The following is a 12,352-nucleotide window of genomic DNA, read 5'->3' as shown; positions in this document are numbered from 1 at the left end:
TGTTTCCGGGAGGAGTTTTGACGGATCGTTATTGCTTACAGGTTTAGACTTATCTTGTCAAATCCTGCTCCATTTTGGATTCAGGCCCAGTGTTTTTCTAATCCGCTCCCAGTCTGTTAAAGTGCAATAATTTGTTTGGCCGCTGAGGTCATTGTTCACTTTTTAGCCAGTTTGTCATCTGGGTAATTTCTCTGCACCAAACCACTTAAACATTCAGGAGCACCATCAACTGACATTGATGGTGCTCCTCCTGCTAATTGTGAGGGTCTCTTGTGTCATTTGTGCTTTTGCTGGTGTTACGGAATTACGCTGGATGAGCCATCCTTATGTTTGTGGTAGCTCAATGAAACTCTACTAAATGTTTTGGCAGATGGTTCTTGAAAGAGTTTTTGTATACGTCCTCCTTCCCAAAACAATTATATTGGACTTGTCCGTCAATCTTCTAATCAACGCAGGACCTTTGAGGACTGCACAGTTGTGATGCATATGTTGTCTTTGTTCTTGACTCACAGGACATTTTTGCGTCCTGAGTCACAGATCTGGGACAAATCAAAGGAGACGAGACTGCAGGTTTAACACAGTGGAGAGACAGACAGTGAGCCTGAGTCCACATATGCCCTGCACTATGACTGTGTGCCTCGTGTAATTTTGCCAAAACTGACTAAGAGGTGGTGTTAAAAGTTCAATAGGAGCCATTTCCCTCTGTTGGAGTGAACCATTTCAAGCATGCAGCTCAGCTTAATCTAATTATTTGTTCTTTATAACAATAGATTTTACTGAAATCTGCAGGACAGAATAAAGCTTCAGCCAAAATAATAAAATGTCTTGCTTTTGACATTATTCAAAGAATTATTTGAATACTTGACTCTCTTTCATTGGCACGTCCAGCAGGCTATTTGAGTGTTTGTGTAATTCGCATATGAAGCTCAGCCCTCGTGAACTGCTCCAAATTTTTTGCATTCTCTCGGCCCAGAATGATCTTTTATGGGTGGAACAGTGTTCCCTCTGGAGAAGTGGTGGATGCAACTCTTGGTTTCATGTATCAGACTGAGGTTCCACTGTTTCCAAAGCCAAAGAAGCACCAGCAATGTGAGGTCACAGAAAGAGAGGTATCAGATAGAGAGACAACACCAGTGCCAGAGCTCAATTAAGGAGTAATAAGAGAGTGGGGAGGAAAGACAGATAGATCATGTTGGTCTTGCCTCCACTAATATACCAAGGGAGCAAAAAACACCCTGTACATGCAGCTCCAATGTCCTTTCATTTTTCTCTTCTGGAGAAGGTGTGAGGTACCGTATATGTCTTTCTTGGAGCGGACTCGGCTTGTTATGTCAGCAGCACCCTGTTACTGACCTGGCCTGTCAAGAGGCGCCAAGAACAAGAAATAGTGCGGAGAAGGAATGGGACAGACAAGGAGGGAGGGAACAAAAACAATGATAATAAGAGAAAATATCAATTAGAGAGAGAGAAAGTAATCTGTTTCTGCTCAGCAAGGTGTAGTGATCACGATATGGTCTGAGATCAGCTTGTGGTCCTCAGCTGTGAAATCCCGTGTGCACACGGGAAAGTGTCCGTGGTCAATTTCAAGAGGATTCTCAACATCTCAGTGAAGATTATACTTAATTTAATTTTCAACTGGCCAGCACCTCAATCTAGTGTGGCTAGACTCAGGCTTTTTAGATACGGTGTTGAGCAACCAAAAGAACATTTGGACAAGTGTAACTATTCACTAAACCAAATAAGCAACGTAGGCGTCATTAACTACGAGGTAACACTGGCCATGATTTGAAAGCATGAGAACTGGAGGTTCCACCTTTTTACCTTCCCAACAATCGCGCTGTAAAGTCGCGGTGCAGAACTCCTCCATCGCACCAGACAAAGTCAGTGCTGGAGGCGGCTGGGTATACATTGCAAAGGTCCGCGCTATATATATATTTATATATAATGCTAATTTGCAGTTTTCTCCAAGGCAAACCTTCGGTGACCAATCTGTCCATCACTCTCAGATGGAATTTCTCTCTCTAAAAATCTCATGATGACTGCCATGTTGTCAGTCCTGTCTGGGCACAGCTGCCTCCTGAAAAGTATTTTTAGAGAAAAAACTATTTCCTGAATAGTCCTACTGAATGAATATAGCACATTTATGACTGACAGCCTGGAATAAAAGTCTTGTTGGGATGGACAAAACATATGAGGAGCCAGTGGGTTTGTGGGACGTGGGAATCAACTCCTTACCTCTTCTTGTAATCCTGTATCCGGTCCTCCACCTCTCCTCTGGTCCCATTTCAAACTGTGTCCCAAATGTCCCAGCTGCCTGTTCTGTTGGATTAAACCGTAAAATCAAAAATAGGTAGCATTACATCCTATACGCAGCTGGCAAACAAATATCTGTTTTCCTCCTCTGACCAAATGCGATTTACTGTAAACCAGCGTTTCCTGCTGAGCTCAGCAGCAGTGAAAGGCTCGTCCCTGTCAGCCACGAGATCCTGTAGATCACAGCTACTCTGTCAGCTTCCCAGTATGAAGGTCAGGGCCAGCCGTGAACACTCTTGGCTAAGCTGTAACAGTGATAATGCACAGAGGAAGTATTCAGCACCTCCTATGAGTCCATACCAACTCCATAGCCACACCATCCCCACTCTGACATTGGTCCCACTGCAGGAAGCTGAGCAGGGCAGAGCAGGATATTAGTAAGCAGGTCGTCCCTCCAAAGGTCATCTCTCTCCATTACATAATCACACTAAGGACAGCTGGCAGCAGCTACCTGGATAACATAGCTTAACTGTGATCTGAATACATTTATTTTGTGTACTAGAACTTAAACACACACAGTAGATTTGTAGAACTAGAATGTATTATTAAGAGAGGGAATTAGTCTAGTCTTGGGCTAGAGTTTGGAGTTAGAGTTGTAGTTTAGGTCAAGCCAAAGTTCCTCAGTGATATGTTACAACTGGAAAACGGTAATGATGTGAAGTAATAAGTCCACGCAGTGACGTACACAGAATTAGAATTTGGGGAAAAAGAGAGCATCGGTATTGGATAGATAGTCCGAGTCGGTGTCAGCAGATGAGGTATTTAATTGGAAGAGAGAGCATTGGATTGATGGTTATCACTGGTTCTCTATTCGAAATGTTTCAAATGTAAGTCCAATGCCTCAATGTCTTGGCCCATTAATGTCATTGCTGGATGGATGAAAATTTGCTTCAGGGATGATTTCAAATTTGGTCACACCCAGTAATTCATTTAGAAAAACAAAAACACCCAGTGACGTGGAGCAGAACGTGCTTTCTCTGCATTAACTGCTTATATCTTCACTGTTTGCCTGGTGACGAATAGGGCTGCCAGCTATGTGGCTTGTTGACTCAAAGCTTTGCAGAGAGCCACACAGGAAGCAGCGGTCATAGTGGAAGTGCTACATGTTAATCATCGTTTACTGGTTGCTTTCACTCCAACACCAGACAAACTGCACCACCAGCGCTGACAGGAGCCACCGTGAAAGTCTTCTCGGTGACCTCACTACCTGTAGAAAGATATTGTTTTTACAATATCACCAATAACAAAAATCTGAGGTTTTGACTGTGACGAAACTTGAATAGAATCATCAAAGTTGAAAGGCAGGAGTGGAAATTCGCTCAACAAGATTCTCGTAACTCAGTTAAGAGGATCATAAATTAAAAGAGTAGCACAAATCCCACAGTAGCTTTCCATCTCATAATTCTTGATGCTTTTTTCTTTGATCAGGTATGTGTTTTTGTAAGACTAAAATATATATCTTACCGTTCTGCCTGGGGGAAGTTTCCCCACTGTACCACCTGGTCTGCTTTGCTACATGTCCAGAATCATCCTCCTGTCTCCCTTTTTTTCGCTGCCAAAAAGAGGAGGCCTGCAGATTGGGAGTCGGGTTGAAGTAGAGAAGAGGGTTTAAAGTGCACGGTAATTCCCACAGGTTGTATGTGCTGCACTCTCCTGAACAGAGCTCTATATCGCTTCTAAACCCAGGCATATGACAGTGTGTCTCGAGCTGTGATTTGTATCCCTGTGTGGGGAGACTGGGAATGAACTTGAAACAAGGTCAGACTAACTGGCTTTCTGCTTATGGATTGCATGCGTGTTTTGTGTTGCGTTTTGGTGCTATGAAACCTTTCCTTTACCCTGATCCCTGGTCCCCTTGTGTATTTTCACTTGTGATATGATTGGGATAGGGCTTTCCGGAGCACGGTTGGGACATCCTCTGCCACAGTTTTGTAGTGTTGAGGGGAAATATTGTGTACCCTCTGCTACTGTGGGTCAACAGGTCAAGTGCAAACTCAGCTGTGGAGGCCAGTTTGTCCTCAGGTGAACTCTCCACATGCTACAAAAGGGAAAGAAATGTTGGATTTCTGCATAACTTACGATGCAAATTAACTAAGATTGATTTAGCATATGTTTCGTAATAAGTGTGTCTAAATGTAGATTTTTGAATCTGAGCAAGCTCAACACAACGATATTGACTGATCCAGGCCAGGAAGATATGGTGTGTTTCTTTTCTACAAACACAGAGGCCAACGAGTTCCCATGAGTGTTTGGCTTCCTGCTAGGCCAGAGGGAACAAAGGACCATAGAGAACTCAGCGTGGGACAGATATGTCTTTCTCTCCCTCCATCCCAAAGCCAAAGCCCCATCCGAAACACACTCTCTGGGCCACAGTGCCAGCAGGCTCTGCGTCTGCAGCCAACTGCTTCTCATCAGACAGGACTGTGCAGATGCAGCTGTCGTACGGACAAATACTGTACGGCAGCCACAGGGAGAGGGCCATCTATCCCCAAATGCACTCCAGCTCCGGAGTTGAGGCAGATTGAGAGCACATCAATCAGACTCATCTCCCAGATATGGGGCACGATGTTGAAAGCATGAATAAGCAAGCCCTATGGCCGTGCCATTGCATCACCTAAGATGTTCGTATATAGGGTTCCTGTGGGGCCTAGCGGTGAGGGGACCTCCACAAGTGGTAAACATACACATCCCACACATGTGAATTTCTTCATTCAAATTCAGACATCAAAGCTCAACTTTTTGTTGGCCTTCTTAATGTCTGCATTTTTTCTTTGTGTTCCCTGTGTACCTCTGGTAAAGTTTGTATTGCTTTTAAACCCAATGTTGCAGACCAGGACAAAGATTCCCTTAATCACGCCTCTTATTGGAACCCTCTTTGGCTTATTGTCAGAGCATTCTGACACGTGGACAGTGACCAGCGTACAGGCACAGCCTCAGTCAGCACTATTTAATGGCTCTTCCTGCTGACCTGTCTTGTGGTATTTTGCAAAGTGAATGATCAGAGCAACTACAATAAACTAGAGAGTATTGAATAGCCTCTCAGATCGCCATGTCTCCAGGCATTTTGATTCTGGCTCCTGAACCACAGCAACCAGACTGCTTGCTTCCATCCAGAACCAGTTTCTTTTTTGGATTTCTTAGAGCTTGTAAAGCCCACATTATAAATGCTGAGGTGAAAACAGACAGGTTGGCACTGCTGCTTTGCCCCCCTGGAGATGAAAGGAAACTGTTTTTTTCACAGCTTTTGGCCTTGAGTGAGTAGACGGCAGTAGTCATATGTTTTTATCACGGAGTGACTGAAAACCTCAGTGAGGTCAAATTTACAGAAAATGTATTTTCATGCAGGCGGGAAGGGAAGTTAAAGCTATACAATTAAGTGGAACTTTACCTCTTCATTTGTCTGTGTAGCTCTTGATCCAAATAATAGTCTTTGCTAAATACATTTTTTAAGAACCTTGCTCCTTTCAAATCTACAATAGGCCCCAGTTGTTGCTCTAATATAAGCCTCATCCCCTGGGCGAGAAAGAAAAAGCTTTCTGAATCAATCCAACCCCGACTGTAATTCATTTCACCCAGGGTCTGGCTGCTACTAGCGGGATTCCTGGAAGGCCGTCCAGACAGAGAGAACATTATTTAATCCAGCCTCAGTGGCTGGTGCGATAAGCCCTCAGACACACCCAGATTTTCACAAGGGGAATTATTCTACCGGGACCCACAATTATCCAAGTCATAATGAACTGGAGATGTTATCAAAGAGAGACTGGGCCTTAATTGCTCACTGATGTTTGGCTGCATGCCTACGTATATGAGAAGAACTTGTTTTCGGGAGAAAGGGGCTTATCATTAAAGCGCTGCACATGTTTCTGTGACTAGGTGTTTTCCCGTTATTCCTCTTTCATAGTATAGGACGCATTGGACTACTGGCACTACTGGCAATGTTGAATTTAATTTTCCATGGTGCATTTGGTCAAAATGTCATAATTTGTATTTTTCATCTATTCTGACTATACACTAATTATTCATTCATTATTCATATTTCCAGGAATAAAATAATACATCTATCTCTGTTTTTTTCTCATAGTTTTGTCCAAGCACAAATTTTGTGAGAAATGTCAAAGTTTTCAGTGAGTTTTAACAAAGTGATGTGAAGTTGCGAGAGTAGCCAGTAGAGGTTAAAGCATTTACTGCCGGAGATTAAGCATTCACGAAATAAATGTAATTTAGGGTGACTTTAATATGACAGAGGCTGGTTTTTAGTTATTTTTGAATTCCCAACGTACACACACTTCACCACCATGCATTGCATTACCTTGTTGCTATGAGGAACACACAACAACAGCGTAATGAAAATGCCCTTGGGGCTGGATATTACGTTTATGGGTGCTTGCTAAGCGGTTCAAACCTCAGGATTTTATTGAAAGAAATACACAGGGACCTCAATGGCAATTGATGAATGGATGAGGGCGTTCTGCATAAAGCCTGAGGAATGAGACGTATGACCACAGTGGGGTTTGACCACTGGTGTTGCAGATGGTTTGGTGCGCTGACTGGGTGCAAGATTCATTATTTCTCGCCCGCAGATACTTCTTTCACCTCCTAAAATACACCAAGGCTGTTAAGACAGACCAAATTCTGATTTAAACGTGTTCCTTCTTTGCCTGTGGTCTGTGATAGGTAGATCAAACATGGGAAAAAAACTCCTCTCAAAATTAGTAATTAGTCCAAATTCTGTAGCGAACAAGTCATGCTTGGAACATGAATTCTCCTTGGCAACCAAGCTTTTCCTAGCTACATTATAGTTAATGTCTTCGATGTCACAGAGATTCATTAGCACTATTGGGCTTTGGATAGCAAAACATGAACAAGAGTCAAGTGTGTATGTCTTTGCTAATGTTCATGAATAACATCTCCTGGGGCTAGTTTCAACAGTTTGTACTCTCCTTCCTTGTCTGCTTGTCTGTAAGATTTAGTCTGTGAAATGTGGAGCACCATCTGTTGTTGAGTTTTAAGCCGAAAAAATCAAGAGCACAACGATATATATTATATATATAACCCCTGTCCAGTGCAAGATGGACAGTTTAATAGCGCCGCTTCTGAAGTATTTTTGTAAATTCTTTGGGCTCCATGGATATTCTTAATCTCTTAACTGCTTTGCCATTTGATAGGGAACACTTAAAATAGATTGGAAGAGTGCAATAAGCTTTGCTGCATCCCAAAACTGTGTGCGACCTCACACAGGGCTCTGCTTCGCTCACAGGCCCCTCTCTCTGACTGCAAAAGTGCAGTTTGCAAATGCACTCATAAATCTCCTCTTCCTTCGTTGCCAACAGTGTTTGCAATAGTTGAGCAGCACACCATGTCCATTGTTTCAGTTTCTGTTTTGCATAATTTCTTTTGATTTATGTCGCTCCCACCAGTTAGACTGATGATCTTGCATGTTTGAGCTTTGAAATGAGCTATAGTCTTCAAGGCTTTCTGTGAATGAGATGAATGTGTGTAAACGATCATTTACCAAGTAGCCTTCAAATTGGCCTAATTATGTGTAGTTCTTATGTAATAGGGGCTTTTGGCTGACTCTCCACAATGGAAAGACGTAAATGGAACCATTAAACATTTTGTTTAAATAAAAGAATAATGACTCTATTTTTCGCAGCAGGCGAGAAAGACTCTTGTGTTGAGTGATCGTAAACCTACTGAGGTTTGCCACTCGTCACTCTGAAGGTCAACACAAAGAGGATTGAGACGGGACAAAGTGACAAGGCTGGGAGCTATGGGATTGTGCCGTGTGACCCAGACTGGGACGCTCTCATGCCAGACACCTCTGCCTGCTGTCAGACTGTCTTGTTTAGACAGTCTGTTCATAGCCAAATGGCCACATCCAACAACCAGACAAGCTCCTCATATCAGTCTATTTTCTGCATTAGTTGCCGTAAGCCAGCGATCCGAGCCATTAGATGCAGGTTCGGACTTTGGTATTCTCAAACAAATCAAAATGAAAAATGAGCTTTGCCAAGGTAGACTTGTGCTGACCTTCAATAATTTCACAATCCTTTCCAACCTACTTGGTATCCTAAGCCCTGAAAAACTAGACTCCTCTGACTGAAAACACATTATTTGTAACTGACAAATATACTTTAATTCTTATGGAGATTTATAGAGAGAGAATATACTGAAAGCACCTTTAGAGACTGAACTGTTGAATCAGCTGTGGGCCATACGTTACTGTGTAGTGCAGTAGACACTGTTCTGGCCTCATCATGCAGAGTGGGGCTACAGAGATGGTTTGAGATGTAAACAATTCCAAAAGGATCTGGTCACTGGGTGTGTGTGTGTGTGTGTGTGTGTGGATGAATGTTTTAGGTGAACAGGATCATCAGATAAATCCAGAATTTCTTGTCTATACAAGAAAGAAGACAGTCCCCACTGGGATGATGGGAAGTGGTGTTTTCCAAATTGCCAGTGGTAGTGTAATTCAGCATCAGTAGACGCCTAGAGATCAGAGGGTTTGGAGCCGTTTTTAACTATCCTCCAGTTCTTTGTCCTGGCTTGACTGTGAGCTGTTTGTTTGTCAGGAGGTTGGCTGGAACCGCCATGATGCTGCCTGTCATGCCTTCATGACCGTGAATATTCATGTTGTATTTACGCAATGAGTTCAAACATATGTAGCAGCTGAGTGCCAAATATTACTTTTGCAATACATTGGACGCTTTACAGTTGTTTCATGCACAATCGTGTCAAATCTTGGCCATCACTCTGATTTGTAATTTACTCAAATGTGTTGAGGTTGGGTTCTAACGGCTTTCCATACATGTGAAATGAGTGATGATGAGTGAAGGACAGTGGACAGTGCCAATGGCTTTATCTCTTAGTTGGAGGCCTGCGCTGCTGTCAGATATAAAACACTTTGATCAAGTGCTTGGACTGAGACTTATTGGTTGCAAAAGAACTGATTGCCTTCTCTTGAAGGTAGTTCAATCAGGAGAGACTGGTATTTACAGTTTAACAATAATTTATTACCATTGCATATTGAAATAGTGCAAAGTCTTTGGAGATTGGACTCCATCCTGAATTAGAATAAGCAAGGGGTAGAGATGCTGATATCTGCGAAGGCAAGAATCCCCCCCTGGAGTCCAGACACTGGTGGTGGAGTAGAAGAATAGTTGCTGTAACGCTGATTGGAGGAGCCTGGGGTGGAAGAGGGTCGCATCGGTTTGAGCTGAAACGACATCTGACAGCAGCAGAGAGGAGAACATATTTAAAAGATTGCCAGCGACTCTGTGATTGGCTTACAGAACTGCGCTGCCTCCGATTGGTTCATTCATCGTGCACGCCCCCAATCAGCTGATGGAGTAATGCTGCAAGACTAAGAGACTGCTTATGAATGAAGCAGAGTGCAAAGAGTGTCTTCCTGACTGATCTTTTGCTTGAGCTACATTTAAATAATACATAATAAGTCATGTACTAGACCCAGTTAAGCATCGCATTGTATGCAAGGGAATCTCCCTAATGTAATCAAAGTGACTAAATGGTTTGGCCTCATGATTTCAACATGTGTTCATAATGATTTTTATTTGGACATTGCTAATGTATTTACATAAAGTAATTGTTCAACATTTTGGAAATACTTGTATTTACTTTATTTCTGAGAGATAGATCTGAAGATGATATGAATGAAACATTTTATAAATTCAACATATTTCTCCTATCATTTATTTAATTTGCTTCAATTCTGTCTTTGTACCACATGCTCATTCAGCAGATGTCTAATCAGCACCATAACTTATTTAATTAAAATTGTATGGCCATCATTTGGTACAAAACACTTCCCATCCGATGTTCAAACCATGTTCCTTGTGATCTTGGCAGAGGTCTTCAAAATTGCTTTCAAGTCACCCAGAACAAGGCGCGGGGGTGGGGGTGGGGGGGGGTCCTTGGTCTGCTGAGGCCTTGAAGTTCCTAATGATGACATCAAACGTGCAGAGGGAGTCGCTTGCCCTCACCGCCCCCTGATCTGCAGGCAGAGAGGGCAGCGGTGAGCTCATGATGGGAGGAAATCACTTTGCCATTGACAGTGAGAGAGACAGAAAGAGTAACATCTGGCTAGGCCAACTAGGAAGTGAAGCAGGATGCTTGCAGGCCAGGTGTCACAGTTAGTGATGGAAAAAACCCAATCATAATCTGGAGTGGAGTGAAGTCCTTACCACCTTGACACCCGCACCCCTTGTTTCCCAGTGTCACATCCTGTCCCCCGGACCCGCCCTGGAGATTCAGGATCTGGGTCAGCAGCTGTTAGCTATAGTTGCTGCCTGTTGTCTTTTGAAAAGATGACGTGAGAGACCATTATCAAATGTTTGTCTCCCTGTTTCCCTTTTCATCGAGTGTCCTGTTCCCTTGGCAGCAGGAATGTGGATTGTGAATAAAGTATGTGTGTTTGTACAGAGCTGATTAAGTGTGTAAATATGTGGTCTGCCGCTTAAAACTACGTGTAATACATGTTAATGCATGGTTTATTTCCTTATTTGGGATTTGATTACAGCCTACACCTTCCAGGGCCACAGGTGTGCTTTGTAGAAACTGTTCCTCTGATCTCCCCGGCATGGTTCATCTTGGTCTTGCTCTGCTGACTGTCTGTCTGAGCAGATCAGTGGGATCCAGATGTCTTTTGCAGGGTTCAATCCCAGCACTCCCCAAGCTTTCTTACACCCCCGCAGCCAAGGTAGGCTGGTCTGAGAGGCACGCGCCTCCCCCAGGTTGCTCACATGAGCTCAGCTTCCAGGTCGTGCAACACAGGCTCGGTAATTGACCCAAATCAAAAGTTCACCGGTAAAAAGTGCCCCTCTCAGGCCTGGAAAAGCTTTGTTCTTCGACCCTAGTTTTAATACTTCCTCCAGACACTCAGGACCTTACTCCCTGGTTGGCCATAGTCAGACAGAACAGGGAGTTCATAATCTAGTCAAGCAGACACAGTGGGTGATGAAATAGATTTTGTAGTGACTGATGGAAAGACCTAATGTGTTTAATCCCACACTTTTCTCTGAGGCAAACTGATCAGACTGGATCCTGTGAGTCGTATTCCCTTTGGTTGCCTGAAAATCTTCTCTTGCAAAATGGCTTTAATGCCAAACAGAATTCTTTCATTAATCACGAAGGGTGACGGCTCTGGCTTAACAGCCAATGTTAGTTGAGAAAGCCTATGTGCTTAAATAATTATATGGTATCATTAATGTGACTAAAACAAAATGATTTCCAAATCATTGTGTCTCATCTGTAAAATCAATTAAGCAAAACTATGACCTAATACAGCATGTTTGTCCTGCTAGAATATTATTTTCTGTTGCAGACGCTGGCCACACTTAAATGGATTTCACAGTGATGCACATACGTTGTTGATTGTTAGTGTGAATATGTGTGGGATATTAGCATCATATGTTTATAGTCTTGTGATGATGTGAATGACAGGACCCAAGTGAGACGGGGACCCCCTGACTCCTCCCCTCAACAGACTGGGACCTCCCGCACTGTGAAACGTTATCCATCATCCTCTGGGCCTATAACGTCCAACGCTCTACCAAATGGCAACGGCCACGGCAGTGAACACAGGAACTGGCATGGACACAGAAATGGGCATCGCAACGGGCACTTCACGCACAGGCCGAGCAGCGACAGCCAGCTGCACGGGAAGTTCAACAATGCATTATCACCTGCAGGTAAGAAGAAAAAGCATGTCTATCACACTGTAAAATTGATATCACAAAACTGATCTACTCTCACTTTACATGCATACTTAACTTTTCCACTCTCCTTAGCCACGTGAAAACAAACACAATCATTCTGGCTTCATTAACAGATTCTAGCTTACATACGTGCACATGTATGGTGTCATCGTTGAATGGAACATTAACAGCAAGAAAAGAATTGGCTGCACTTCCCTTCTCCCGCTGTCCACCCACCCTGTCCCCTTCTGTGGTCTGTATCACACCAGACAGATAGAGGTTCGATATAAAAGCTGCACACAGTGTGTGTGTGTGTGTGTGTGTGT

General features: G+C 43.2%; 1 protein-coding gene across 1 annotated transcript in view; it reads left to right on the top strand.

The window, feature by feature from the left end:
• Positions 1–12,352, top strand: part of LOC117725417 (latent-transforming growth factor beta-binding protein 2-like) — a 75,863-nt gene that overhangs the window by 15,973 nt on the left and 47,538 nt on the right. The window contains 1 exon segment of the mRNA XM_034525565.1: positions 11,773–12,020. Coding sequence (XP_034381456.1) covers positions 11,773–12,020 — 248 coding nt within the window.

The sequence above is a fragment of the Cyclopterus lumpus genome, chromosome 22 (assembly GCF_009769545.1).
Source record: "Cyclopterus lumpus isolate fCycLum1 chromosome 22, fCycLum1.pri, whole genome shotgun sequence".
NCBI lineage: Eukaryota > Metazoa > Chordata > Actinopteri > Perciformes > Cyclopteridae > Cyclopterus > Cyclopterus lumpus.
The sequence above is the reverse complement of the archived record's forward strand: the minus strand, read 5'-3'. Positions and strand labels throughout refer to the sequence as shown.